The sequence below is a fragment of the Impatiens glandulifera genome, chromosome 5, assembly GCF_907164915.1.
Source record: "Impatiens glandulifera chromosome 5, dImpGla2.1, whole genome shotgun sequence".
In the NCBI taxonomy this organism is placed as follows: Eukaryota; Viridiplantae; Streptophyta; class Magnoliopsida; order Ericales; family Balsaminaceae; genus Impatiens; species Impatiens glandulifera.
Genome location: NC_061866.1, coordinates 52,592,454 through 52,620,410, shown reverse-complemented (window position 1 = coordinate 52,620,410; position 27,957 = coordinate 52,592,454). Strand labels below are relative to the sequence as shown.

Genomic DNA, 27,957 nt, shown 5'->3' with positions numbered 1-27,957 from the left:
ATAGATCTATCCCTACTTAGAAAAGGTACAAACCATTTTTTTTTGATTTACTAATATATATTTTAAAAATAATATTAATAAATATATATCAATTATTTAAAATTTGTCAAAAATATAATATATGATTTTTTTATAAAACTATTAATTATTCTTACAAATATATTAAAACAAAGTAATACAATGCAATAAATATTCTCAATCTATATATATTTAAATATTAAATTAATTGACTAATATATTTAACACACTTATTTTTAATTTTTTATATTTTAAAATAGTTTATGCATATTAAAAAAATTAAAGTGATTTAATTACAATAAACTAATCATTATAAAATTAAAAGTATTAATTATTATATTTTAAAGTTATTAATTATTTTACAAATATATATAACAATAAATTCATAAAAATATAATAAATATATATTCAGAGATTAAATTAAAATAATGAATTATATATATATATTATTAAATTAAAAACAAAATAGAAAAACACAATAATATAAAATATTTAAAGTTTGTGAATGATTATTACCAATTATCCCTAATAATATATATTAGGGCTGTAGGGCTGAAAGATGGTTCCCTATGAGTCTAAACATCTAGGTTAAATTAGAACACTAGAGTTAACTTTCTGAAAATATCGCGGCCTTCTCTCTCTCTCTCTCTCTCTAGTGTTGTCTTCAATCTTCTTCAGGTACGCTCTTCTCCTTCTTTGTTGTTTCAAGTGTTAGGGTTTATGTCACTTTACATTATCATTCTTCTTCTACTTCTACTTCTGTTCTTGATATAATATTTGAAGAATTGATGATTCAGCTATACTATTAATAACAATGATGTTGCAGAAAGATGATCATCCCTGTCCGTTGCTTCACTTGTGGGAAGGTTATTGGAGATAAATGGGACACGTATCTTGACCTTCTCCAGGCAGATTACACAGAAGGAGATGCTCTTGATGCACTAGGCTTAGTTAGGTACTGCTGTAGACGTATGCTCATGACCCATGTTGATCTCATCGAGAAGCTTCTCAACTACAACACTCTTGAGAAGTGTGAAGGAACCTAAATCATCATCCCCCCCATCTTTATCAACAACCTCTAGTTTTTACCCCCTTTTTGTTTCTTTCTTGCATATATATTGATGATGATATGATTTTAAGCTTTGTGGGATGATGATGATGTATTGGGATCAACTATTTTCTTTCTTGCTATTATAATGTACTTTGATCTTATTTACTAAAAAATGTAATGGGTTCGTTTTAAAATCTAATACTAGGAAGGTAAGCAATTGGGTTTCTTCACCCATAATATGATCACAACTGTTTTGTAAAGAGATCCTTATGAGTGAAATTGATTCTGATTTTGTTACAAAAATCAACCCTCATTTGAAAAAATCAATATGAGTGTGAGGGACCTTATTGTCATCTTCTACATTCATGTTACTAGTTTCATCAGATTGAAGAACATCAAGTGAACTATGAGGAGTTGGTTCGGTTGTCTCAAGAAACTCAAGCTGCAGTTGTTGTTGATGATTTTCGGTTAAGTTCTTATCGTCAACTACGCCGTTCCCCGTAGACGAGGACCTTGATAGAGTGCCAGAACCGACGGTTATGATCTCGTCGTGATCATGATCCCTTTCATCGACTGTATAGTCTAGGGAACAAGTGGATCTTGTGGTGATAGAGTGCAGCAGCCTTGACCTCTCCTTCACTCTCTTGCACCAGCTGTGTAGAGATTCTCTTACACTCTCTGCAATTACAGCTTTCTTGCATTTTGAACCCATCTGAGACAAACAATACCTTATCAGCTCCAATATATGATATGAACACTTGTTACCTTTGTTAATTAATGATTCAAACAACAAACCTGTGTAACAAGTACATTCAGAGGTACTGTGCTGTAACTGCACCAAAATTGGACTATCACTCTGCAATTTTAACAAAAATCAGTTCAATATTTTTAACCATAGATTAGATTGATGACACTAGCTTAACCAAACCTACCCACTAACTAATCGAACTATGATCATTGCATGATTCTTCATGAAGCACGCTCTTTGTGGAAATCCCCACTATGCAGGAACCAAAAAACCCATCAGTTATATGGACTAACTAACTAATTAACATTGATGCTTTGATACTCAATGGATCTGTGCTTACAATTGACCATATGAATGTTGCCATCTCAAAAGCATTCTGCATTGTTTGGGAAAACGGAGAAAGAAGATGAAAATGCATAAATAGTAACAGGCTGCTTACTTAGAGTGATCAAGAAAGAATTTTTATAACCTGGAATGATATGAATTGAATCAGCCTTAACAAAATTTCAGGTTTCCCAAACCAGAAGAGATCATCACGCGGCTTGATTTGAGTTCCACTTGGCTCCTTTATTCCAAGAGCCAACAATGAAACAACATGTTGAAGTTTTGTTCCAACCAACATCACAAGCTGAAACCCAACAAAAAAAAATGTCATGTATTATAGAAAATAAATTTTCTGTTTTAAGATTATAAATTGGGATGACGATTAACTCACAACTACAGGGATGAAAGAAAGCCAGAAGTAAATATTCAGGCCTGCGGATTGTGTGACAAATTCATGTCAGAAAATTATGCTCTAAAACAAAAGAAATAAATACTGACCTTAAAGATACCATGAATGTTCACAAAGATGCAGACTATGACGTAACCCCATAGTGGCCAGCTGCAAACAGAACAAGGAACTGTTGGTCTCAATTTCTATTACTCTTCCATTATGGTATTAACAAACTCAACAGCTTAAATTGAGATCTGGGCAAAGCCGTGAAGGCAAAATCAATATGCTCTTAGGACTCATCCCCAAATCTATGTCATGATTAAAGCTGGATTCGTTCTTTTGTTTGTTTAAGGATTCATAAAGAGGAATTAAAATGAAAATTAGAATTCTCATGAAATTAATGTGTTTTATTTGTGGAGGTGCAATTCCACTTTAATAACCTCCAAATTCTAATTCCAGTATACTTCCACACAATTCAAGACAAAGTCATTCTTCCTAACTTTTTGTTAATTAGCTGTAAATGGGCTTATAGGCCGTTAGATGCTTAAAGGCAGTTAAAAGAAGAAAAAACAAATAAATCTCTTAAGAATTTAAAGCATATAATTGAAATATAATTTAATATCCATTCTTATAGAATTGGAATTCCAATTTTAATTCAAATTTCACTCATCCAAAACACAGCATAGCATAAGTTGAAGATATTACAGTTGTATCGCCATAAACATCACATTGTGGATTGCTTTTATCAAAATTTGATAATCATATAGATCAAGAATGTTGCATACCTGATTCCCACCATTACATAGAATTCATCTTCCATGCTTCTGACCATATATCTATGGAAATTGTAAGATATGTGGAGTTGATGTTTCTGCAATTCACAGAAGAAAAAAAAGAGGGGAAATAAATTTGGTACCTCTGGAGTTGAATAAAATAGTAAAGGTAATCATGAAAAAGGTCCAGATTAAATCAAGAATGAAAATCAATGTCCATATTTAAGTAAAAGTTTCGAGATGACTCGAAATGAACACTACATATCTACTCACAGTGATGAACCCCCTACGAAGGGCCAAGTAATCTGATTTCTTTATCGAACTCTTAAACTGTCGTAGGAAGCAAAGCTGCGTAAATGGCACATATGTATTGGTTAGTTCATATTGAAATTGGAGCTTATAGAAAATATATCAACATAAATGATTCATTACATTCTCCTGTTAGTGATCAGAGCCATTATATCCCCTAAAATCTTGAGAAGTAAAAGTTTTAATTGATTTATCTCTTTCTCATGAAGTAAAAGTTATTTTACATCAAACACCAAAAGATGGCCGTGTACAAAGAGAACCCTAGTGTTTAGTAAATCATTTAATTCATAACAAAAGGAACAGAAATGGACAATAATAAGGAAAATATGTCCTTTATAAGAAAAATAAAAATAGCATACTTACCATCCAATTTAAAATTCGGCTCTTGCTCCATGGATGAGACGCATGATGTAATACAAATGTGGATTGCCGCCTCATCACCTTGTTGACTCTTGCTATTAACAAATGTAAATTGAAGTTAGCCTACATGAATCTATTTATATATTATTGTTTCATAAAATCTTGTCGATTCCTTCAACTTATGAAATCTTGTAAATTCATTCATCTTGTATAAAATCTCAACTTATGAACTCTCTTGTTATGACCTTGAGGTTTTCGTAACTGACATGTGGAAGTAAGAGATCATCTTGGCTATTCTAGTGGGAAACCATTCAACAAAAGTATGAAAGCTCATATGTTTCAGTTGGTAGAGTGCAAGAACTTATGCTCCAAGGTAATGGGTTTGAGTTTTCATACCCATAGCATCTTATGAAAAAAATGACAATTTGTAAAAGTTCTTCCAAAATAATATTGATACCCATTTAATAAACACAATTATACTTTCAATAGTTATTCGTTCATCAAATAACTTCTAATTAAACATTTCAACATATTAGTAAAGATTGATTGAAAATTAGCCCAACCAAACTGAAAATTAATTTAGTTTGTACACGAAATATCTTTTACCTTGCAAGTTTGCATCAAGCGCCAGGCTTGCTTGATTTTCCCATTTCCTCCAGCTGTAAATCTTAATAAAGAGAAGAAAATTTCTAATGTAAATAAAGAGAAATACAAGCAAAATTACAGAACGTTATTGCAACATAAATTACCTTAGTCATAGATAAACCAACAACAATGCAACTATACAAGACATGAGTGATACCAAGAACAAATAAGAACCGATGAAGTTGCTCAAGACCTTCATAAGAAACGAATGGTTCACGACCCTGTTAATTGATCATTGCCATTAATAAATAACACAACACACCTTCAAATCCAAAATAAATCAATATTAAAAGTTTAGATATAGCTACCTCGCCACATCCATGAGATGGTGAATACCCAAGCCCTTCTGGAGGAATGTCACTCTCATTAAGAAATGTAGAAGTTCTTTCCATGAAAATATTCTCATTGATACTATAATCCTCTTCCGAACACTGATAAAATTGACTTCTGAAAAGAGACGAGTTCACGCATATCTCAGAAATCCATGTTGCCGATTGCCCCAAAAACAATGATATAAGCCCAAGCAGCATCAACTCTAAACAAAAGATCAAGAAAGTAAGAAACAAATCCTCTAATAGTCTAATTACCTTGTCTAGACAAAACTGTATAAGCTTATACCTTCCTTAATCTTCTCCAATGAAGCAAACAGAGCTTTCCTCCTGGTCTGCTTCAACCACTGTAAGCAAACAACAAAATCTAACAGATATCAGCAAGATCTTCAAATCATAACAAAAAAAGAAAAAATTACACACACCTTGCCAAATCGGTAAATGGATCTTTCGACAAGCAAGCAGACGAAAACCATAACCGTGGTAACTGACGCAACAGACCACGTCGGCGTTTCCTCCAGGGATCTCCCTTGCCTGATGACATTACTCTCCATTTCTCACTACTGTGTCGATTGGAGAAGAAGAAGATCCTGAAAACCTGGAGTAAATGTAAATAATGATTGAGTGATAGTATTATAGTCAGTCATGTGTGATCTATCTGTATTTAATTGTCTGCAATGAATATGGAATCTTCAATTCTAGTGATTGAGATATTTCAACCACTGAAATATTCTATTAGAAAACTCACCAGAAATTGCATCGAATCGGTCGCCATTAGTCCTCGATTGTTAGATGCTTGCCCAGGCCCCGACCTCTGCACATGGAGGGTCTCTCTCTCTCTCTATCTCTCTTCTCCCGCGCGCACGAGGTTCGAACGTGGATTTGACAGTGGTCAAATGATAACCGTCTTTTTTTAATCAGAAACAACAATTAACTGAATTCATTTATCCAAATAATTAATAAACTTATTTAGAATTAAACAACAAGACCGCATAGCGCAGTGGATTAGCGCGTCTGACTTCGGATCAGAAGGTCGTGGGTTCGACTCCCACTGTGGTCGATTTTTTTTCTTTCTGTTTTGGCTACTTGGAGTTATATTCTTTAATGAAATCTTATATACAGATCTTACTAGCCTCTTTTTATTACAAAAATGGGTTGTATTTTGGTGCTCATTCAATCCATATTTTCTATTGAATTTATGCATTTGTTGGAGAATTGAAATATCTATGGTTATCCACTGATTGAAACTTAGACCTGCATATATATGTGAGTACTAATATAAACAACATATCCCAAAAGTTGATAAATTAATCAAATGCAAACAATTTCAAATAATTAATGTTATAGATAATTCTCTAGATACATATTGTTTTTTCTTTTAAAATTATTTTACAAAAAAATAAGAATTATTTTGTAATATAAATAGTTTAATGGATTAATTAAAACTTCCTAGTAAAAGAAAACATGAAATATAAATATAATTGATGATATTATAAATAAGAGTTAGTTTTTCTTTTAATTTACATTTCTCGTGGGACTATTTATAAACTATCAGCCACACAAAAGATTTTTGATTTGTTTGGATAAGTGGACAAAATTAAAATTGTCATAAGTTCTTCAAATAGATTTTTAGTGATAAAAACATAATTAGCTGTCTTAAATTAAAAAAAAAAAAAAACACATTGAATTATGGGGCTTATGACATACATAACAAATAAGAAAAATATAATTAGCTATCTTAATGATAATACATAAGAATGTAGGATGGTGACATGTAAATTGTGAATGATTTTTTTTTAAACTCAAAATGATTTTGAATAGGTACATATATTATAATCAAATAGTGTTATCTGGGCCAAATTGAATGGAGATCACAAGTTTAATTGCATATGAGAGAATGTAATTTCTTTGAAAAGTTGTTTGTTTGATTTTTAGAGATTTTGAATTGAAAGAAATGTATACAATCTGAAATGACAAAAAGATGAAAATTGACTAAGGAAAGCTTTTTTCTTTTGGATTTTCAACTTTTAGTTGTATTTGTTTTTGTATGGTATGTAGTGATATCTTAATTAATATAATATTAATTTAATAAAAAAACTAAAGGACTTCTTTCAAATATGTGTAAATTTGATATTTTTGTAATTTTATTTGGAATTTATAAAATTAAAACCATCCCATATTCATAGGGAAATTTGACGAAATAACCCTGATAATAGGCTTATTTCCAAATTTAGCATAGGCATGATAAATTTTATAAAATTAACCTTTTGCCATAGGTAAAAGACAATACTACCCTTAATTAAAATTTTTGGTTATTTATGTTTCTTTTCCTCTCTCTTCTCGTTCACTTTCAGTTTCTCCTTACCGATCCTTTGGTATCCTTTCTCTCATTTTAGTTTCTCCCATTTCAGTTTATCTTCCGACGATCCAAGTGAAGCAACGAAACGAAAGAAACCAATCGATCAACTCTCCGAGACAACGCCGGAACGCCTTTATCATTTCAGGTGAGTTATGCCCGTTTTCCCATCGTTTTCCTTGCAATAATGCTGAAACGAAAGATTGGTTTAGAGTTTAGGGTTTGGTTTAAGATTTTAAATGATGCCTGAATGATTTAGGGTTTAATATGCATTTGTCGTAGGCGTCGCAGGCGAAAATGCATATGTCGCAGACGAATATGCATATGTCGCCTGCGAAAATTGCGCATCTGTCGCCTGCGAAAATTGCGCATCTGTCGCCTGCGAAAAATGCGCATCTGTCGCCTGCGAAAATTGCGCATCTGTCGCCTGCGAAAATTGCGCATCTGTCGCCTACGAAAATTGCATTTGCATGTGTTGAGTTCTTGTTGTTGAGCAAAAAATTAAGTAAAATGTTATTGTCCTTTGTGTTTTGTAAGATAAAAGTATCATTTTTTTCTTTATTTTTTTCAAGGAAAGTGAACCTGCTTCCCTGAAGAAGTACAGTGATACGGGGGAGAAATTTCTAGAGGAGCATGGGGTTGACAGGCCGTCAATTGGAGATGTTTTGTGGAATTTGGAGTACGATCTCTAGCTTGAGGAATCTTCATCGGCTCTGACAGAACCGGAAGACAACAGCACGAATCATATTCAAGGAATTGCATTGAATCCTCCACCTATGGAGGCGTTATGGGGAGTAAGATGTGGCGACAAGTGTTGTTTTCTCGCAGTTAGTAAATCCTCGTGAAAGATAAAGGTTTTGCTCGTGAGAATTGGGTGCATTTATATTTAAAACTTGTTATTTCTTTCTTATCATTTTGTGATAATAATATCTTAATTGATCACTGAAAATCATATATATATATGTGTGTATATTGGATCTATGTCTCTTCTACGTACATTGCTTAGAGAAATTTTGTCAGTTGAACTAGCTCCATAAAGGTTCACAATTCATCTAATACTCCATAAGTTCAGTCATTCTACAATTGTTGCATTATGTGTTGACTCACTTCTCCTTTGGAATCAGATAAATCTGGATTTTAATCTATGATGGAAACTAGCTTGACGATAGCTGAGTCTTTGTAATAGTAAACTACTTAAGTAAAACAGGACAAACACCTTTTGTTTTTGTTCCTACAATGGGATATTGTAAAAGGTATTAAACAAACTCGTCAAAGATGTTTAAAAAAAATATGATTGAAACAATATGACATGAGTAGAACACAGTAGAAGAATTTGGATGCTCTTTTTTCTTTTGGATTTATGATTGATCTTTTTTTTGTCTTCATAGCTACAAAAGGCATAGAGGAACTTTTTTTAATATAATCATCATTTAACATAAATTAAACTTAATATGTCTCTATTTTTTGGTAACTTACTCAAATGATATAATATATGTTTTATTTATTTGATAATTTATTTGAACAAAAATCTCAAGATCTTAATAAAATCCAAGACAAACACAAGTTACATCCCACAACATAATTAACAAAAATAGAACAAAGTTGACATAATTCATCATCTTCCCACGACAAAATACAAACGAGATGAAGCTACTTGACTTTCTTCTTCTCCTTGATTGACGATGAAGATGATACAACACCAATTTTTCTTCTCCAGACACACCAACACATTCTGATACGCCTCTTCAATTTGCTCCACATCAATCCAAATATGATGGGATTTTATTACCCCATGACAGCTAGAATCTCAAGCACAATCCCCTGTTTTGTTTGTACACAATAGATTGAATGATTCACAAATATAATGATTTGGATCCATATTCAAACGGAAGGTTAGAATATTACCTACCAGAAACAGAAGAAGACAATTCCCTTGATGCACAAGAATTTCCCTAGAGGGCTGTGTGGTTTCAATTCTTTATCAAACATATGGTAAAAGATCACAAGAAAATACAAGGCAAGTGAGACTAAAACGTTTAAGATAATAGTGAATGTCCAGTTGATCCAACTCAGATATATTCCCATTCTTTGAAGAACTATCATCAAGATTGAACATACAAACTGCCATGTCCACTACTTTAGAAGCTTTAGCGATTGGTGATTCAACCGAGCTGTATGGGGCTGCAATCAGTATAAAAAGAACCACATATTTGAAACAGAGGAAATAAAATTTTCAAAAACTACACCCAAAAAAACAAGTTTTACGCACCTGAAAGCGAGTCATTGAAACGAGTGGTGAATTTTTCTTACTTTTACCCTATCTGGAACTATGTTCTTTCTCAAGGATATGTTCCAAATAGCTATACATCAATGCCATAAACTAAGCAATCATCTGCATTTATAACAACAACAGAATAATCTCCCATTGGAATTACAAAACCCTTAAAAATGTTTGGTACTATACTTACCAAAGTTTCATAGCATTCCTTGATTTATTCAAAAAAAGTAAAATAAGAACCGTTCCATGTAAAATGTAACAAACCAGTGTAGGATACAACAACATATAAAGGAGCCATGAGAATGATAACCAATATAGCATTCTCTGTTCCTTTGGTTCCCTCCAGCATAATATATGTGTCAAGACTAATTTAGTGGAAACCAACAGTGTAATCACCAAGCAACAAGTTGTTGCAATATAAGTCATTTGTGCTGGATGCATCTTTCCTTAATAACTGAGAACCTGCATTACAGATTTGAAACTTCAACCCTTAATAACTAGATTTGTTGTATTATTCACGGGTAGATTTCAGAAAACTTCATGAGATTCTAAATCTAAAAGTTAGAAAGAAAAGTGTATGATCAAAGTAACTAGGATTCCGAGTATAATCGCGCAAACAACGAAGGTTGTGAACTCCGACAGGCGAAAAATGTATTTTCGCAAGCGACAGATGCATTTTTCGCAGGCGACAGATGCATTTTTCGCAGGCGACAGATGCATTTTTCGCAGGCGACAGATGCATTTTTCGCAGGCGACAGATGCATTTTTCGCAGGCGACAAATGCATTTTTCGCAGGCGACAGATGCATATTAAACCTTAAATCATTCATCCACCCCTCAAAACGCTAAAACCCTAAACTATTATTCCATTTCAGCATTAATGCAAGGAAAACGACAGAAAAATGAGCATAACTCACCTGAAATGATGAAGACATTCCGGGGCGTTGCTTTAGGGAGTTGATCTATCGGCTTCATTTGTTTCGTTGCTTCGTTTAGATCGTCGGAGGAGAAGAGAAACTGAAATAGGAGAAACTGAAATGAGAGAAAGGAAAACCAAAGGTCGGTCGAGGAGAAACTGAAAGGGAGGGAATGAGAAGAGAGAGGAAAATAAATAGAAATAACCCAAATTTTTAATTAAGGGTAGAATTGTCTTTTACCCATGACAAAAGGTTAATTTTGCAAAATTTATCATGCCCATGCTAAGTTTGGAAATAAGCCTATTAGTAGGGTTATTTCGTCAAATTTCCCCTATTCATAACGTTTTTAGTCCATCTCTGAGCTATTTTAGTCCATCTTTTAAGTTTAAAATTTTAATCGATAATTTAGAAAAAGTTCAAGGGCTTAATTTAACATTTTCTTCTTCTTTTTTTTTTTTCTGCTCATAAAAAAAAACTATTTCCTATTTCCAAATCTAGACCAACCTTTGTTCGAATTTTGTTTCACTATACAACTCGACGTTGCAGAAGCGGGTAGACAAAACCTTTGAAATTAGGGTTTAGTCCAATTCACCATTGATTCAATCTCTCCTGCTTTGCGAAAATGGCTTCAACAGGTCCACCGATTCCTTCATCTCTGAAGAGAATCAATTCGACAGCGACGAGAGAAGGAGATCAGTTGATAATTACCCCGTTAGGAGCAGGAAGTGAAGTCGGCCGGTCTTGCGTTTACATGACCTACAAAGGCAAAACTGTTTTGGTAACGATTCTCTGTTTTCTATTCCTCTTCCTTCCACAAAGCCACTGTAGTTTTGGATTGATGTATTGTTGTTTTTGATACTATAGTTTGACTGTGGGATTCATCCTGCTTATTCTGGAATGGCTGCCTTACCATACTTCGATGAAATTGACCCGTCCACCATTGATGTTCTGCTTGTCACTCAGTAAGCATCTGTTTAAGTATATATGTCAATATTATGCACATTTCTTTTACTTTTTTTTTGTCAGAATGTCAATACTGTGAAATGTGCTATAATTTGCTATATGTTTGTCTTAGGAAGTTAATTTGTTTCATGCTCCGGTTTAGCTGTAACCAGATCAGGATATATATTTGGGAAACTCTCTGTGCAGTATATGAATCTTTTGGTATACTAGGGTTACTAAAACATTTCAGTTGGACTTTCCTTTACGATTGATGTTTGTTTAATCTTAATATTGTTTGCTACAGCTTTCACTTGGATCATGCTGCCTCTCTTCCGTATTTTTTGGAGAAGGTTTGTTGTCACTAAAGTTATTCTAGAGAAATGTTGTACATTTCTTTCATTGGTGGTGAAATTCTTTTGGCTTCTTTGTTTTCAGACTACTTTTAAGGGGAGAGTCTTCATGACACATGCAACTAAGGCTGTTTATAAATTGCTTTTGTCTGACTACGTTAAAGTTAGCAAAGTTTCAGTTGAAGACATGTTGTTTGATGAGCAAGATATACTTCGTTCCATGGATAAAATTGAGGTATGTATGATGCTTTCTATGTTTAGTTTTATTAATGTTTCTATATTCAAACAGTACACTTTTTTTTTTTAATGCATAGACATATCAAATTTGAATGTATTGCGAAAATGTTATTTTTTATAATCTTCCAGTTTTTCTCTGGCATCTATGCATTAGATTGATAGCAGCATACTGCTACATTTTAAAAGTAAATTAGGTCAAACAGTCTGATCTAATGATTTTTCAATTGATTTGAGATCTATGAATCAAAACATCAGTTTAGACGACACATTTACATGTAAAAGATAAAAGATTGAGGCGGCTCATGAATTACTCTTGCTCCTTTTTTCACACAACTTAGGGCTTATAGATGTGTATGATAGAATTGAATATTAAGTGGTGGATGTTGAATACTGAATTTTAAGTATCTGAAAAAAAATGTTGAATAAACGAAATGAAAATATCTGAATTGTAAGTATTTGATATGTAATTTAGTTTTATAAAATGTGGAACTAATGTCCGGAAAGCACTTAAGAGCCTATCTTCCCCCTTATAGTGACGTAATTTGATTAATGTTCAAGGGTTAAAGTTGTTTTTAGCTTGTTTTGACCTAAATCTAAATAATTGAGTGATTTTAATTAACAGTTATCAAATAATCACTTCATTATTTAGATTAAATGATAAGTTGTCTTATCAAATTCTAATCAGAAATCCCTCCTACAGGTTATTGACTTTCATCAGACTTTAGAAGTAAATGGTATCCGCTTTTGGTGCTATACTGCTGGCCATGTCCTTGGTGCTGCCATGTTTATGGTGGACATAGCTGGTGTCAGGGTCCTCTACACCGGTGACTATTCACGCGAGGAAGATCGTCATCTCCGAGCAGCTGAGATGCCACAGTTCTCGCCCGATGTTTGCATTATTGAATCTACTTATGGCATTCAACTTCACCAGTCACGACATGTCCGAGAAAAAAGATTCACTGATATCATTCATTCTACTGTTTCTCAAGGTGGCCGTGTTCTAATACCTGCATTTGCCCTTGGCCGTGCCCAAGAACTTCTTTTGATCCTTGACGAGTATTGGTCTGCCCATCCCGAGCTTCACAATATTCCTATATATTACGCCTCACCTCTTGCGAAGAGATGCATGGCTGTCTACCAAACTTACATCAACTCAATGAACGATAGAATCAGAAACCAATTCGCCAATTCAAATCCTTTTGATTTCAAGCACATATCGCCCCTGAAAAGCATCGAGAGTTTTAATGACGTGGGTCCCTGTGTTGTTATGGCCAGTCCTGGTGGGCTTCAAAGTGGGTTATCCCGACAGCTGTTTGATAGATGGTGCGCTGATAGAAAAAATACCTGTCTCATACCAGGTTATGTAATTGAAGGGACACTGGCGAAAACCATTATAACTGAACCGAAAGAAGTCACTCTCATGAATGGACTTACGTCTCCTCTTAATATGCAGGTCCATTACATTTCCTTCTCGGCTCATGCTGATTATGCACAAACCAGCAGTTTCTTAAAAGAGCTTATGCCGCCCAACATAGTTCTTGTTCATGGAGAAGCTACCCAGATGGCAAGGCTGAAACAGAATCTCATCTCCCTGTTCGCGGACTCTAACACCAAAATCGCTTCGCCAAAGAACTGCCAGTCGGTTGAAATGTACTTCAATTCAGACAAAATGGCTAAAACAATTGGAAAGCTAGCCGAGAAGATTCCAGAGACCAGTGAAACTGTCTCTGGTCTTTTAGTAAAGAAGGGTTTCACCTACCAGGTTATTGCCCCTGAAGATCTTCATGTATTTTCTCAGCTATCTTCAGCTAATCTAATCCAAAGGATTACCATTCCTTACTCTGGTGCCTTTACGGTACTAAAATACAGGATGAAGCAGATATACGAGAGTGTTGAATCTTCTGTGGATGAGGAATTGTCGGTTCCTACTTTAGTAGTGCATGAAAGAGTGACGGTTAAGCAAGATTCTGAAAACCATGTATCACTTCATTGGACTGCTGATCCTATTAGTGACATGGTATCAGACTCGATTGTTGCCCTAGTACTAAATATTAGCCGGGATATGCCCAAAGTAACGGAAATTGAATCCGAATTTAGTGAAGAGGAAAATAGGAAAAAGTCAGATAGAATCTGTAACGCCCTTCTTGTTTCACTCTTTGGCGATGTGAAGGCCGGGGAGAACGGTAAGCTTGTTATAAGAGTGGATGGAAACGTTGCACAACTCGATAAATCTAGTGGCGAAGTTGAAAGTGACAATAACGGTCTAAAGGAGCGAGTAGGAGCAGTGTTCAAGCGAATTCAAAATGCGGTCAAACCCATCCCACCCTCTTCCTCCTAGGTTTGATTTCCGTTTATCTTGTTAATGTCAACAGACTTTAGTTAATGAACCATGAATGAGAGGATGGAAAATTGTTGGGACAAGAATTGGGTGAGTGACAAATGCTTGGTTGTTGTCAATTCAAAATGGTAGAAAGTGATTTTTATTTTTTTGGTGAGAAAGAAAAGGATGTTAATGCTTAAATGATAACTGCTATGATTGTATTGCTGTTCATTAAAATCTCTTACCACATGAGCATGGGCTGGAAACTGTCCTTTTTATTATCATTTTGTTGAAGGAAGTGTTGGACCCCTCTTTTAATTATATTAATGGTTCAATCAATTTAGTACTGAGCTGGTGGTTTGAGTTTGTCTCACCATTGTTTCCTCCCCTTATGTTGAAATCAGACACATGTATCTTTTACGAGATTCTTTCATCATCTCGTTTGGGTTACGGTTTAGGGTCTAGGGTTTGGTTCTATCGAGTACTCGAACTCGAGATAGTGCTTGCAACATTAGAAAAAATGAGATATTTAACTCCATAGTTGAGCAAAGATTGCTACTTGCTGGTAGTGGGATCTACATTTTGAAAGAGATAGAGTCTCTGTGTCCAAATGGCCAACTTTGGTTGTGTGACAGGTAACAAAAAATCAAGCCAGGCTGTCATTGATTGTCTTAAATCCTTATTGTTTTCTTCTTTTGTCCTTTTATTTTCTTTTATTTTTTATTTGGTCAACCTTTTCTTTTGACTTTCTCAACAACCATACTAGAGAGTAGAGATTGAATGCATTTTAAAATCAATAAACTTAATTTATTTTAATTATCAATTAAAAATACATTTTTGTTATGTAAATTACTTAATTAGTTCATATTGTCCTTCTTGACCATAAAATTGATCTAGTCCTTTATAGGAACAATAAAATTTTAACACGCTTTGTTTTATTTAAACAAATTATGTTTTTTACTTTATTTCAGATATTCTCAATGATATTGGAAATATTTAATTTTTCAAACAATGTTTTTTTTAATATTTAAGTTATCCAGTAAGTTAATAAAATACAGATGATTAGGGATAGCAATAGTGATGCGATTTTTTTAAAATGCTTGTGGGACATTATTATATTATATTCTTTATAAATTAATAAAAAAATATTTAATAAAATTATATAAATTAATTTTTTAATATTATATATTGTAATATATTAAATATTTATATTATTCTAAATAAATAAAATTAAAATTCTTATAAAATATGAAAAATAAATAAATATATTGGTGTCGGGTGATGTTATATATTTAATTGTGTTTATAATATTTGAGACAGAATTGAGATCGGTTAAGAAACACAAATATCATATCGGCCTCCTCCATACTCAATTACCAGTCAAATCAGAAAAAAATCGTTCATAACAGAATAATTCGAGTGGAAAACCGCGTGACAATTTATAATTACCGTATATTACTGAGACAAAGATAATTCTTGATATAATGGTTACAATAAGAATTCAATTGGTTAGTAATTATTTTAATTAAAATTTTTCTAAATTGAGCATTAGAAGAAGAATAAATGAAACATAAGCTTAATAATGGAAAATGCCCAATTCAAGTGGTTGAATATTAATGATTTTTGTTCAATTTAATTTCCATATGTTTTAGTTATAAATTTAATTAATTAAATGATCACGTTTTTTTGTATTGTAAGTGTGTACTTTCCACGTTTTATCTAGCTGGTTGTATTAAAATAATTAATTATAATCTAATTTTCGACACTTTATTATAATTTAATAATAAAAAAAAGATTTTAAAGATATTTTGATAATTGGAATGAGTTTTAAAATAGAAAAAGTAGTAAATAACTTATTTGTTGGCATTGAGTTGTCAATCCTATTGTTTCCAACCCACTCTTGGATGTCAACCAGAAGCACACGGAGAGAGAAAGAAGAGAGAGAGTTGTTTCTAGTTTATAGAAACCCTACAGTAGAACAAAGTGAGATTTATTATCCCGATCTCATCGAATTGAAGATCTCTCGCACTTGATTTGAAGAGCGAGGTTAGTGATGCTTACTTTATCATCATAGTCATCTGATTTGCCTTTTTTCCGTATTTTTTCTCTCATTCATCCGATCTGTTTTGATTATTGTTTCGTAAGTTTGAAACTGTTTGACAAATTCGTATGATATATCTTAGAAAGCTCAATTCAGATGTATTAACACTGCGTTATGATTATCACTTCTTAGAATTTACGATTCAATTCTCTTAAATGTATTGATGTGTTTCTATTTTCATGATAAAGTGATGGCTAATGCAAAAGGAACATCGATCAGAACTGTAGCTTACAATGGAAAACAATCTTTACTTCCACCTAAGAGTCCATTTCCGAGCATTTCTCCATCTTATGCTGACTATGCTCCAGTTAAAAATTCAAAACCAACTCATCATCAACGTACTTCATCTGAGAGTCAGATGGAAGAACAGCCTTCTTGGCTTGATGACTTACTTAATGAACCGGAATCGCCTGTAAGGAGAGGAGGTCATCGACGTTCTTCTAGTGATTCGTTTGCTCATTTTAAATTGGATGCAACTAGTGGTTCTAACTTTGACTATGCAGTTCAGGATGAGTTTAATTTTAACAATATGGTTTCTGTTCCTTCTTGGGGTGCTCGTGAGTTTGATCACTATGCTATGAGGCCTGCACCTTACTATGTGGAACCTATTCCTGTTGGTAAACCTAGGAATCGAGCTGTAAATCCTAGAACACATTCAGTTCGACCTCTATCTGCCAAAGAAAATATTGGTGTTCAAATCTCTGGATCGTCATTTGCTTCACATGAAGGAGATAGGGTACCATCTAGTGGAAGTGAGAAGCAGAATTCTGGTGAATCTGTTCTGAATGATCAAAAAGCTGCTTCTGATAAGGATTCTAAGTCTTCTGCATCAGAAACCGAGACTAAGCGTGCCAAGCAGTATGTCTCTTCATTTTGTTTTCATAATGATATTGCCCTCAGATGTTTATATATAACAGGGAATGTTTGAAGCATGTATTTGCAGTCTCATAAGAAGTTCTGATTGCTTAATCATTGAAGTTCTTGGTCTTTTTTTCATTGAATTCTCACAATTTTGTGTTCCACAAACCTCTTTCTTTACAATGTTTTGAAATTTTTAATCCTTCTTGATTATGCATTACTTTGATAAAACTTAGTTAGAAGAACACATGGTTTCTTTTTATATGATACTAGTATTTTCAATAGTTGTAAGTCTCCTTTGTACCTTCTTATAAGATTCTTGTTTACGTTATATTAACAATCTGATATCTAAATTTTTTAAATAATCGATTGATTTGATGTTGCACTTAATCCTTTTGTGCTGAATGAATATCAAGCTATGATATATTAAACATCTGCACTTATTACAGGCAATTTGCTCAACGTTCACGTGTGCGTAAACTTCAATACATAGCTGAGCTGGAGAGAAATGTTCAAGTCTTACAGGTTAGTAAACTAGATAAAACAATGTTGTAATTTTTTCTTCTTACCTTGAACTAGCTGAAAGCTGATATGAATATATTGAACAGGCTGAAGGGTCTGAAGTATCTGCTGAACTTGGATTTCTTAGCCAGCAGAATCTTATCCTAAGCATGGAAAATAAAGCCCTGAGGCAGCGGTTGGATAATTTAGCCCAGGAGCAGCTTATTAAGCACTGTAAGTTCTTAGTGATATTTTGTTGATTCCCCTTGTTCAAAGCTTGGTGTTTTTAATCTCTATCATCATGTAGGTGGATAAAATAGACTAGAAATTAAGTGCAGAATAATGAGCAATGAAAATTAACCCACTAGGGGTAGTAGCTTAAGTGACAAGAGTCTTGCCTAAGAGACCAAAGTTCTCGGGTTCGATTCCCACTAAGATCACCTAAGTTAAAGTGGATGGCTCTGACTGTTCGGTCTTGTTAGCTTCCTAAATTTGGAAAAACAAATATGGATGTATAAAATAATTATCACTCAAAATCAAGTATGGAATATTTTAAGTGAATTAGTATCAAATATTATCAGAAATAATTTTCATATTAATTTTAAGTGTACTTTTTGTATATTAACTTAAAATTTAATGTGGATGAATAAAAGAGAATCTCATTATTTTTGTGAACTTTAAGTTTAGTACTTATTTTCAATTCTACTTAATGATTTAAGTGGATTCAAACATTTGTGTTAAAACCAATGTACTGAATAGCATAAAATATGTTGTATGAAAAACAAAATTTCAGATTTAGTTGAGTATAATGTAGCAAAATAAGTGTTCAATATTAAGCAAAGCTCACTTAATATGCAATACCTATTTCTAACTCTACTTAATTATGTGGATTACTTGAATTCTGTTTTCAAACCAGCTTAATAATTCGGTAATTTAGTTTCAATTACAGTTCACCGACACCTATTTCCGACTCATTCTTGAAAAATACTTGAAATCTGTTCAGATTAAGTTGGCGTTCAATAACACAGTGTATCATTAAATCTAAATTATTAAGTGTTCATTTGAATTATATTTATTTATAATAGTTATTTAAATAAAATCACAAAATTATTTAGATTCAGCTCAAATTAAGTTAGAAATATTAAACAGATTGAAATAATCTTTTGTGTACTTTTCCTGAATCAGTTTCACATTTATCAAATTAACAACTTATGTACCAAGATCTCTGGTTTATTCAACATTTATTCTTCTTAAATCATTTGTTACTTAGAAATTCATTTAAATTTTTAAATATGTAGTGATATGTGGCATTATTAAAGAACATAACCAAGTGAAATACAAAAGATCTTGGGTTTATAAGCTTAGAAAAGTGGGATTTTGAAGTTTTATTTGTGTGTGACAAAATATTTTTGTAGTGGAGCATGAAATGTTAGAGAGAGAGATGGGAAGGCTACAAGGGTTGTACCAGCTACAGCAGCAACAGCAGCAGCAACAAGCATCGTCTAGCCATAAACGAAGCAACAGCAAAGATCTGGATAAGCAGTTTGCAAGCCTTTCTTTAATGAAACAGGATGGCAATTTGGCCACTGACCCAGTAAGTAGATAAAATTCATGTTTGAAGTGGGGAACAGTCCAGTCCCAGGCCAGGCCTCTCAAACTGACCACCATGGGTAAAACTCTTTTACCATTCTAGCTTGAGCTGTGCTTTTTCTATTTTTAAAAACTTCTCGTTAGTTCCAATTGTCTTTCTCTCTGCGTTTATGGTTTACCCCATTACTCGAGTCTATCTATCTATCTATCTTTCTATCTTGGAGTCTAATCTTCTAAAAAACACTTAGCATCATCTATTAAATATTGTGCACCTGGTTAGTCACCCCATGAAATGGGATATATCGGGGTGGTGACTCTTACCGGAGGTGATTCACTCTGAAGCCTACTAACTAACCCCTCCCCTCTCTGCCCTAAAACGAATTTCGTGTAATGTTTGTTTCAGAGTCAATTTCTTAATTTTAGTGTATGGGAAAATATTTTGCACATAAGGGAGGAAGCTATCTAGTAGATTGGTTCCTTCCATGTTGTAAAATGTGCTACAATTGTTATAACAACAGAGCTTGGTTGGTTGGTTTGTTTGTTTGTTGCTAGTTTCTTTCATGAAACTTTAAAAAAAATCAAAAAAACATATTTCTTGTGAGCTACACCATGTGATTTCATTATTATTATTATTATTGTAACTGATGTGTTTGCAAATATACATATTTCTTTCCAAATTCCAATTAGATGAGGGAAATATCTCCTCCCTTAACTGTTCTAGCTTAACCTTAAACAACAGAAAGACACATATTCTCACCTAACAGATCCTTCCCCATCCTCTATGAGAATAAATCAAAATCTTAAAAAAAAAGAAAGAAGACCAATTATGTAGTTTTCAACCCTTTTTTTGTAATCTTGCCTAGTTAAGTTATTTTTACCAACTGCACATGTTTGTGTTTGTTTACAAAAATAAGCAATGGCAGAAAGATTGTTCTGGCTGTTTTAAGTTCTTATCAATGGGACAATTAGGTCAGAAGATTGCTTTTTAAAGTAATTGTATTTTTTAACATAATTCAAATTATTTTATGAATAGTAGTTCAGATCTCTTAATTCAAATTGTTTTTTCTTTCATTTTATTTAAATATTATTTTATATAATATTTGATTACATTAAAAATGTCTATTTAATTTTAATTAAATATTATTTTTATATAATATTTAATTCTCATACAAAATATTTTTTTTATTGAAGTGAGATGAGAACATTTTTATAGGAATAAATTTTGATTTAAACAAAATTAATAATAATAAATATTATACTATAGTTTTTTTCTAAAGGTCATTTTTATTAAAAAAAAAAGTGTAAAATATTGCAAAAGGTGAAAACAAAATCAAAATAAATAATATAAAATAGCGTACCACAGATTTATTTAGTAATTCGTGTTAAAATTTCTAATTTAAACTTTTGTTATCGACACTCTAAATCGTTCATAATTCTTTGTTTCAAATTTAAAAGACATCAATAATAATGTTTCAAATTTAAAAGACATCAAGAATAATATAAAATTCAAAAGAAACTTGTAAATCAGTTATCAAGTCGATCTAATTTTAACCCTATTATTATTCCACTCGTGATTTTCTGTTATTAAATATTTTCACTCATGATTTTTTGTTATTAAATATTTTCTGTTCCTCTCTCACAAAAGGGCAAAACAGTTTTTTCACAAAAATTCTACTTTTACTTCTCCTCACCTGTGAGAGGAAAAATGGGATTTTGGCAACAAAAGATCATAGCTCTTATTAATCAAGTATAACAAATAGCTCTTATTAATCAAGTATAACAAGTCGATCTTATTAATCAAGTATAACAAATAGCTCTTATTAATCAAGTATAACAAGTCGATCTGATTTTAACCCGAACAAAAAAATATGACTCTAATCTAATTTTTTTTCGTGGGGGTCCAAAATTGTTATGCACATTAAAATTTCTTTCTTATAAATATTGTTTGCTTATTTTTTTTATTTATATTCTAAATATTTATATACTTTCCCTCCCAATTATTTGTAAATTAGTAAAATTCTTTAAATAATAATAAATAAATAAAAGTCTACCACCCACCTTAATTTGTGAAGTGAAAGCAAAGAAAGAAAAGTGGTTCGTAATGAAGATGTCTTCTTCTTCTTCTTTGTATCATTTTAATTTATCATTCATTCTTCTTTCTCTCTTCAATCCCGGCCAGCCAGCCAGCAAGCAGATATGGAAACTGAACCTTCTCCTCAATCCCCTCACCACTCAGAGTCAGATCCAATTAACAACAACTCCTCCTCCTCCTCCTTCTCTGTCGACACCTCCCGTCCCTTCTCCTCCGTCAAAGAAGCCGTCGCCATCTTCGGTGAGAAACTCATCTCCGGCGAACTCTACTCCTATCCCAAACCTCTCCTCCCTTCCTCTACTCCCAGGCGCCTACCTTCCTTATCCTTTTCCGAGATTCAACCTGCTTCTTATGAAGATGATACTCCGAGGAACCTCACTTATTATTATTACACCAACGGATTTAAAAACGGCGATTCGGCGATCGTAGATGCTGTAAGGAGGATCGAAGCGGATCTGGAGCAGACTAAAACAGAATTAAGGATTTTGAAGATGAGAGAAAGTGAAACAGAGGTGATTTTAGCGTCATTGAACGCGGAGCTACATAGAAGCATGTCGATTATAGCGAAAGCAGAAGCGGTTGAGGCTGCAATGGCGGCTAAGGAGAGGGAAAATATTAATGGCGGTGGAATGAGAGAGAAAGCGGCGACATTAGGTCAGATACTGAACTGTAGGGAAGAAGAAAGGTTTTCTTTGAAGAATAATAAGAATAAGAAGAAGATGAAGAAGCCGATTGTGCCATTGCTGCTGCTTCGCGATTTGTTCTCGAGGAAGAAGAAAGGTATTTGAACTTCTTCTTCTTTCAATTCAAATCAAATCAAATTGGGAGGGAGGTGAAAAGAACAAATGCCAAAATTTGAGTGCAAGAGTGAAAGGTTAATCAAACTTCAAGGGTTCCTGAGGCTTTTTTGTGTGCATTGAATTTTTAAGTTTTATTTTTTATTTTTATTGTTGTTATTGGGTTTTAATTGACATATGATATATAGTTTCAGTTCCTTTTGTCAAATCAAAAATTTAAAAGCAACAATAATAAGCCAATATGAGAAATTGTGAAACTTTTTTATTTTTTTTAATTATTAATTTATCACAATTTCTTAAAGTGTTATTAAAAAGTGAATTTGAGATCTTTCTTTTTTAAATTATTAATTCACTCATTCAAACATGAACTTGGAGTCTTATTTTATTTGGATATTTGTGATTTTTTTATTTTTTATTTTATAGAAAATTTTAAGTTATATTTCCCTTCAAATTTTCTATGAGAAAGATATATAGTTAAGTTTCATAGTAACTCATTTTTATTAGACAAATAAAGTTGTGACTAGATAATGATTTTAAAATTTAGATATATGAATAATATTTTTATTAAGTAGTTAGATTATTACTTCTTTTTTCAGTTTTTATTACTTCTTTTTTTCATAAAACTAACTTTACCTTAATAATTTCGATCTTCATTTTCAACTTAAAACGGTTTGAAATGTTTTGTTATTCTCTTTTTAAATTTAATTTTAATTTTCTTAACAAATCACCTTTAAAACTATGACCAAAATGTTTTTTATCATATAATAAAACTAAAAAAATCAGTTACATTATTAATTTTGAACAAGCATGTCGGGCAAGAGCGTAAAAAAATCAGATATACATTGAAGTCTCTAATCAGATATACATTGAAGTCTCTTTCTGGGACTAGATTCAAAAGTAGAGATTGTTATTCTTCTTATTCACACCGAAGTGCACAATAATATATACAAAAGTGTCAATTAGAATAGATGATTAAATCTTAATTAGAATAGATGATTAAATCTTAATTAGCACCCTAACTTCTAAGCCACTACTCACTTTTTTTTTAGTGTTAAACAAGTTTTATTTTAAATGAGTACAAACCAAAAGAAAAAAACTAATAAATAGGTTTCCATCATATTCAATCATTTCAAAATAATCAAATATTGAGATTTTAAACCAAATAATTCATCAACACATGACACTCTTATCATGTCCTTATGCTGCAATAAATTGGGGATAACATCTACTGTTTTGGGTTTTAATGAACATGTAATAAATTCAATGTAAGCAGAACAAACAATAAAAATAATAAAAGACATAATTTATCTCAAAATTTGACTGTGTGGGGAAAATAATTGCATACTCCTAGAGTCTCTTTTAACAAAAAATAATAATAATAATAATAATAATACACTCTCAACATGAAAGATGTGTAATAAAGCAAAACTTCACACACAATCTTGAATGACAATGTTTCATTTGCTAACAAGATTTATAAGAACATCGAAAATGCTCTTATTTTAGTGACAGTATAATCTTATAAGAGAGTCCGCTCCTGCAGTAAACAGCCATGGTTGCCTAGGATGGAACTTACAGTCCATCACTCCTCTTCCTCTTGAAGTCGAATGCCCTCGAAGAATCTCTAGAGGAACAATTAGCGGGTTCTGATTCAGATCAGAATAAACTGTACCATGGAAAACATACGCCGTACAGTCGTCGGAGCACGAAGCAAACAATGGATATTTTCGATGAAACGCCACATTTGTTATATCCTTCTGATGACACCTGAAATTTTAATACAAATCTATTTAGTAAGGGAAAAACAAATACAAAAGTGAAAAGAATCGATGATTTTGTTGATTGATTCGTACTTTAGTATTCTGTAAGGCTTTGATGAAAGGTCCATATCAAACCAACACATTTTCCCTTCTCTACTACCAACAATAAGATTATCACCTGCAAATCGGAAAAATAAAATTACAAGCCAATTTATTTACCAAGATAAATAAAATTAGAATGAAATAAACAAAATTTATTTACCTGCAGGATGAATTGCAATAGAAGAAACTTCACGCATTCCAGTTTCCAGCTTCTTAATTAGTTTTTGCTTCAGTAGATCATAAACGCGAATATTCTTCTTCGTGGACACAAAAAATACAGATCGGGTTGGATGGAAAGCAGATGAAACTGGAAGCCCATGGAGTTTGAATGGAATTCTTTGAGTTAGTTTCTTTGTTAGCTGGTGGATCAATATTGCTTTGGATTCACGTAAGAATGATAAGTCAAGGAATTAAACAATTTAGAAAATTAGAAGACAAAGGGAATCAACAATTAATGGAAAGGGAGGACCAGGAAAAAAGGATATCAGAAGGCATAACAGTTGAGAAATAGTCTCCTTTTCGATGCCATTCCGTTGACGATACAGACTGCAAAAACCAATGAAAAAAAGTTATTAACATATGTATGTAAAGGGGAAAAACGTAATTTCTTTATCAAACATGTCAAGTGTTACCTTAAAATGCGTTAAGACAATTCCATCATGCTTTTCATCTTTAGCCCAGCTAACAAATGATGCAACATTGTCTAGTCATGAAAGACAAAAACACTCGTTATAATAAAATTTGAAATAAAATATCACAGAGAAGAAAAAGAGAATAGATCTGGATTAGAAACAAGCAGAAACTTATGAATAAACTGAAACGTAAATTTTACTATGAGCCCTAAAGTTGTCTATGGTTTCTATTATAAGAAAATTGGATTCACAACAGTTACCAGAGTCGTCTGATTTCGTGGGTGTCTCAAGATTCAACAGTTCTTTAATATTCTTTTGCTCATCATTAAATCCAAGCCCAGTGTTCAAAATAACAACAGTATGTCCCCTGCATAAATATATTACGACTTATTTATCTGGCTAAATAAAAATTTGATTTAAGAAGGGTGACAAAACATTCTAATGGATTCACTCTTACAAAGTAACTGCCAACAGAGGAAGACTATGCTCAGGATTCCATGAAATATGCTTGACAGGTTCACCAAGCTCCCAGACCTTAATACATCTAGTAGTTTCAACATCCCAGATTCGTGCAGTTCCATCACTTGAACCTAAACCAAATGAATCATATCATCAGCACATAGAACGCTTAGAAACTGTACCAAATGAAAATGGAACATATCTCACCAGATGCAATCCACTGGCCTGAAGGGTCAGTAGAAATACTTGTAACTGCATCCGTATGACCTTTATACTCGAGATAGCATACAGTAGGGTAAGGCTTAAGATCTTTGCGGCTAGGTAATTTTGGCTTCAAAGACTCCGGGTCTATATTAATCTGTAATATAAAAAAAATAATAGAAGGAATATTTTTAAAATAAATAAATAAATTTATCAATTGCCAAAGCAAAATGAACCCGAAACAGAATTTACTAAAAACTTACTCGTTTCTTACGAGCTCTGGGGCACAAATATAGGTCCAAACAGCGCTCAAATGTCTCGCTAACAGCATTCTCATATGCAGGGACACTTCTCAAAGATGCAAATCTAGGAAAATATACCATTTGAGTTAAAACATTACAAATAACTATGGGCTTAACATTGATTGTTACCTTTTTGGAATAAACTTAGGCCGGTCCTCCTCAAACATAAGCTGATAAGAGTTGATTTCCTCTTGGGTTGGAATATATTCCAAAGAAGGGTTATATGATGCTTCATGTCCTGATAATAGAAAGAAGGACATACAGAATCCCTCAGAACTAAGCACTTTTGGTGTTCTTTTATGGGAGAAACAGTCGAGTACAAAATTGCCAGATCAACGATAAATACCTGGTAACTTTTGTTTTGGTGCAGGAATGTAAGCCAACCCATGATTTCTTTCAGAGCTGGTATCATCTTCCCACAAGTTATAATACTTTGGTTCTTCTTTGGGCTTATCAAATTTAATTGAACCCTTTCGGATTGCCCTCACCAACTCCACAACCTATACACATTTTCAGCTCACAGAGTTCAGATGGAAAACTTAATCATGTAAACTTAGATTCTGGTCTTAAGATATAACATTCACCTACAGCGGCAACCTTATATGTTCTTTTTATTATTTTTTGTAAGCATACTAATAAAATATAATAGAACACCTCAAAAAAAAATGGATCATAGGGAAAGCTAGTGCATATAAATCGATTACCTTCTTACTCTCCCATTTTGAAGGGATGAATCGCCTTTTTGGTTCTGGTGCATTTGAAAGGGGATGATTCGAATCTTTCCATGCAAACCAATCAACATAATTCTGCACACACAAGGTACAAGACTTGAGAAATCTCTTCAAAAAGTAACACAATGCAATTAAGGATATACTATCAACAAAAGCTACGCACCTGATGAGGATCAAAATCAGAATGTGGTGCCTTCCCTTCAATAATTCTACTAATAAGTTTAACCTCATGTTTCGTCAGCTCCACCGTTTCACCATTATACTCATCATAAAACCTGCGCCTGATAAAACACAAACAACCAATAGTAGAATATAATCAGTTAAGCAACAAAAAAGGGATAAGACAACTATCATAAACGTATTTCCTTAAACATATACCAGTTTTGTGTGTCATCGGCATTAGCAAGGAAAGTAGTCAGTTTATCTTGTCTCTCCTTCTTCTTAATCTTCTTCCCTGATAGATCATATCCAATATGTTCCTCCTCTCCATACCACTCCAAAGGAACATCGCCAACTGTATTACGAGGGGCAACCTAAAAAAGAATATGAAGATTAAAATATTATGTCACAAATCTTCATCATGTCTTTGTTAATTGCCAAACCGGACAGACCTCATCTTCAGATGAATCACTTTCTTCAACTACTTCACGACTGTCATCACTTCCACTTCCATCTTCTGAACCAATATCATCATTATTGTCATAAATATCACCATGAACAACGACGTCGCTTTTATTATCATCTGTACTATTGTTACTGTTTGGCTCCGTTATCTCCTATCAGGATATTCAATTCATTCATTCATTCATTCATTCATTCATCAACAAGTTCCAAAAAGATAATAAAAAAAAGTGGAAATTAGCAATGTACCTCATCATCATCTGAAACCACAACGTCTTCTGATTCTGATTCAGATTCAGATTCTGTTACAACGTAACTCTCGTCTTCTGACAGGCTCTACAATAACGTAAACACAGTGTCAAAGTATAGACTTATTCAACGGCGTTCCTAGCAGAAATTGAAGTTGATTTCATACAGTCTAACAATTTTCTTCTCAATACAGAAACAATAGAATCAAGTAGCGTTTAGTAATCACCTCATCTTCAGTGTGTTCAGAAGGAGCTTCCTCTACTACGTTAAGAACAGGATCAACTTCCTTAGTCTTCTTCGTCGTCTTCTTGGCCATTGAAGAGATTGATTCCTCCTTCGTTCGTCTCTTTCTATAGGGCGGCGGAAGAGAGGAGTCTGGCCGTCGTTGCTGTGGCTAGGTTAGGTTTCAGTTTGTTTTGATGAAATTTTAGAAGAATATTACTTAAGGGAGAGAAGAAATAGGCGCCGCAACTATTAGTCTCAAATTTATTCCATAAAATTCAAATAAACCCTATTTTTCTAGGAAGTTATAATTGATCCCTCAACTTTAAGTTGTCTTTGTAGCAGTCCCACTTTCTCTTTTTTTTTTTTTTTTTTAACTTTACATTTAAGAC

The 27,957-nt window shown here is 32.9% G+C and overlaps 6 protein-coding genes, 1 non-coding gene and 1 pseudogene across 8 annotated transcripts; 5 read left to right on the top strand and 3 right to left on the bottom strand.

The window, feature by feature from the left end:
• Nucleotides 1-545: 545 nt before the first annotated feature.
• On the top strand, nt 546-1,302 carry LOC124937503 (DNA-directed RNA polymerase subunit 10-like protein). The gene is made up of 2 exons (XM_047477768.1): nt 546-696; nt 845-1,302. Exon 2 carries the CDS (start codon nt 849-851, stop codon nt 1,062-1,064), a length of 216 nt encoding a protein of 71 aa, XP_047333724.1. The 5' UTR covers nt 546-696; nt 845-848; the 3' UTR covers nt 1,065-1,302.
• LOC124937502 (MLO-like protein 4) lies at nt 1,289-5,822 on the bottom strand. Of its 2 annotated transcripts, none has more exons than XM_047477766.1 (16): nt 5,697-5,822; nt 5,374-5,546; nt 5,238-5,295; nt 4,928-5,154; nt 4,724-4,840; nt 4,581-4,641; nt 3,978-4,069; nt 3,579-3,653; nt 3,318-3,403; nt 2,651-2,700; nt 2,533-2,573; nt 2,287-2,445; nt 2,158-2,193; nt 2,002-2,069; nt 1,865-1,925; nt 1,289-1,781 (listed from the first exon to the last, which is right to left on the bottom strand). In XM_047477766.1, the coding sequence occupies exons 2-16, from the start codon at nt 5,500-5,502 to the stop codon at nt 1,380-1,382; spliced, it is 1,662 nt and encodes a 553-aa protein (XP_047333722.1). In that variant the 5' UTR covers nt 5,503-5,546; nt 5,697-5,822; the 3' UTR covers nt 1,289-1,379. The 2 variants fall into 2 exon arrangements, with proteins under 2 accessions (XP_047333722.1, XP_047333723.1); XM_047477767.1 differs by having other exon boundaries at nt 5,374-5,538; nt 5,697-5,713.
• Nucleotides 5,823-5,934: 112 nt separating this feature from the next.
• Nucleotides 5,935-6,008, top strand: TRNAR-UCG. The gene has a single exon. It is a non-coding gene; the product is annotated as a tRNA-Arg (tRNA).
• Nucleotides 6,009-8,919: 2,911 nt separating this feature from the next.
• On the bottom strand, nt 8,920-10,027 carry LOC124939689 (annotated as a pseudogene).
• A 974-nt stretch (nt 10,028-11,001) lies between these two features.
• LOC124937501 (cleavage and polyadenylation specificity factor subunit 3-I) lies at nt 11,002-14,697 on the top strand. Its single transcript, XM_047477765.1, has 5 exons — nt 11,002-11,276; nt 11,363-11,460; nt 11,745-11,790; nt 11,876-12,025; nt 12,728-14,697. The coding sequence occupies exons 1-5, from the start codon at nt 11,121-11,123 to the stop codon at nt 14,363-14,365; spliced, it is 2,088 nt and encodes a 695-aa protein (XP_047333721.1). The 5' UTR covers nt 11,002-11,120; the 3' UTR covers nt 14,366-14,697.
• A 1,536-nt stretch (nt 14,698-16,233) lies between these two features.
• On the top strand, nt 16,234-19,998 carry LOC124939769 (uncharacterized protein At4g06598). The gene is made up of 5 exons (XM_047480211.1): nt 16,234-16,393; nt 16,637-17,306; nt 17,756-17,831; nt 17,915-18,041; nt 19,223-19,998. Exons 2-5 carry the CDS (start codon nt 16,639-16,641, stop codon nt 19,411-19,413), a joined length of 1,062 nt encoding a protein of 353 aa, XP_047336167.1. The 5' UTR covers nt 16,234-16,393; nt 16,637-16,638; the 3' UTR covers nt 19,414-19,998.
• A 1,471-nt stretch (nt 19,999-21,469) lies between these two features.
• On the top strand, nt 21,470-22,531 carry LOC124940314 (WEB family protein At1g75720). The gene has a single exon (XM_047480823.1). It carries the CDS (start codon nt 21,594-21,596, stop codon nt 22,275-22,277), a length of 684 nt encoding a protein of 227 aa, XP_047336779.1. The 5' UTR covers nt 21,470-21,593; the 3' UTR covers nt 22,278-22,531.
• Nucleotides 22,532-23,563: 1,032 nt separating this feature from the next.
• Nucleotides 23,564-27,771, bottom strand: LOC124937823 (ribosome biogenesis protein BOP1 homolog). The gene is made up of 17 exons (XM_047478153.1): nt 27,570-27,771; nt 27,344-27,430; nt 27,085-27,249; nt 26,852-27,006; nt 26,637-26,754; nt 26,447-26,548; nt 26,089-26,242; nt 25,872-25,980; nt 25,704-25,806; nt 25,447-25,597; nt 25,238-25,370; nt 25,041-25,147; nt 24,781-24,851; nt 24,634-24,694; nt 24,309-24,536; nt 24,140-24,224; nt 23,564-24,053 (listed from the first exon to the last, which is right to left on the bottom strand). Exons 1-17 carry the CDS (start codon nt 27,657-27,659, stop codon nt 23,789-23,791), a joined length of 2,184 nt encoding a protein of 727 aa, XP_047334109.1. The 5' UTR covers nt 27,660-27,771; the 3' UTR covers nt 23,564-23,788.
• Between the last annotated feature and the right edge of the window lie 186 nt (nt 27,772-27,957).

What these genes read in the sequence shown, in the direction of transcription:
- LOC124937501 (XM_047477765.1), top strand. Translation starts at nt 11,121, where the DNA reads ATGGCTTCAACAGGTCCACCGATTCCTTCATCTCTGAAGAGAATCAAT. An exon ending in GATGTTCTGCTTGTCACTCA is followed by an intron (nt 11,461 to 11,744) that starts GTAAGCATCTGT and finishes TGTTTGCTACAG; the next exon opens with CTTTCACTTGGATCATGCTG. An exon ending in GTTCCATGGATAAAATTGAG is followed by an intron (nt 12,026 to 12,727) that starts GTATGTATGATG and finishes TCCCTCCTACAG; the next exon opens with GTTATTGACTTTCATCAGAC.
- LOC124939769 (XM_047480211.1), top strand. Translation starts at nt 16,639, where the DNA reads ATGGCTAATGCAAAAGGAACATCGATCAGAACTGTAGCTTACAATGGA. An exon ending in GAGACTAAGCGTGCCAAGCA is followed by an intron (nt 17,307 to 17,755) that starts GTATGTCTCTTC and finishes CACTTATTACAG; the next exon opens with GCAATTTGCTCAACGTTCAC. An exon ending in GAAATGTTCAAGTCTTACAG is followed by an intron (nt 17,832 to 17,914) that starts GTTAGTAAACTA and finishes TATATTGAACAG; the next exon opens with GCTGAAGGGTCTGAAGTATC.
- LOC124937823 (XM_047478153.1), bottom strand. Translation starts at nt 27,659, where the DNA reads ATGGCCAAGAAGACGACGAAGAAGACTAAGGAAGTTGATCCTGTTCTT. An exon ending in CCTAAGTTTATTCCAAAAAG is followed by an intron (nt 25,807 to 25,871) that starts GTAACAATCAAT and finishes ATATTTTCCTAG; the next exon opens with ATTTGCATCTTTGAGAAGTG. An exon ending in CACGAAATCAGACGACTCTG is followed by an intron (nt 24,852 to 25,040) that starts GTAACTGTTGTG and finishes TTTCATGACTAG; the next exon opens with ACAATGTTGCATCATTTGTT.
- LOC124937503 (XM_047477768.1), top strand. Translation starts at nt 849, where the DNA reads ATGATCATCCCTGTCCGTTGCTTCACTTGTGGGAAGGTTATTGGAGAT.
- LOC124937502 (XM_047477766.1), bottom strand. Translation starts at nt 5,502, where the DNA reads ATGGAGAGTAATGTCATCAGGCAAGGGAGATCCCTGGAGGAAACGCCG. An exon ending in TATGTAATGGTGGGAATCAG is followed by an intron (nt 2,701 to 3,317) that starts GTATGCAACATT and finishes TTCTGTTTGCAG; the next exon opens with CTGGCCACTATGGGGTTACG. An exon ending in TTCAATTCATATCATTCCAG is followed by an intron (nt 2,194 to 2,286) that starts GTTATAAAAATT and finishes CAAACAATGCAG; the next exon opens with AATGCTTTTGAGATGGCAAC.
- LOC124940314 (XM_047480823.1), top strand. Translation starts at nt 21,594, where the DNA reads ATGGAAACTGAACCTTCTCCTCAATCCCCTCACCACTCAGAGTCAGAT.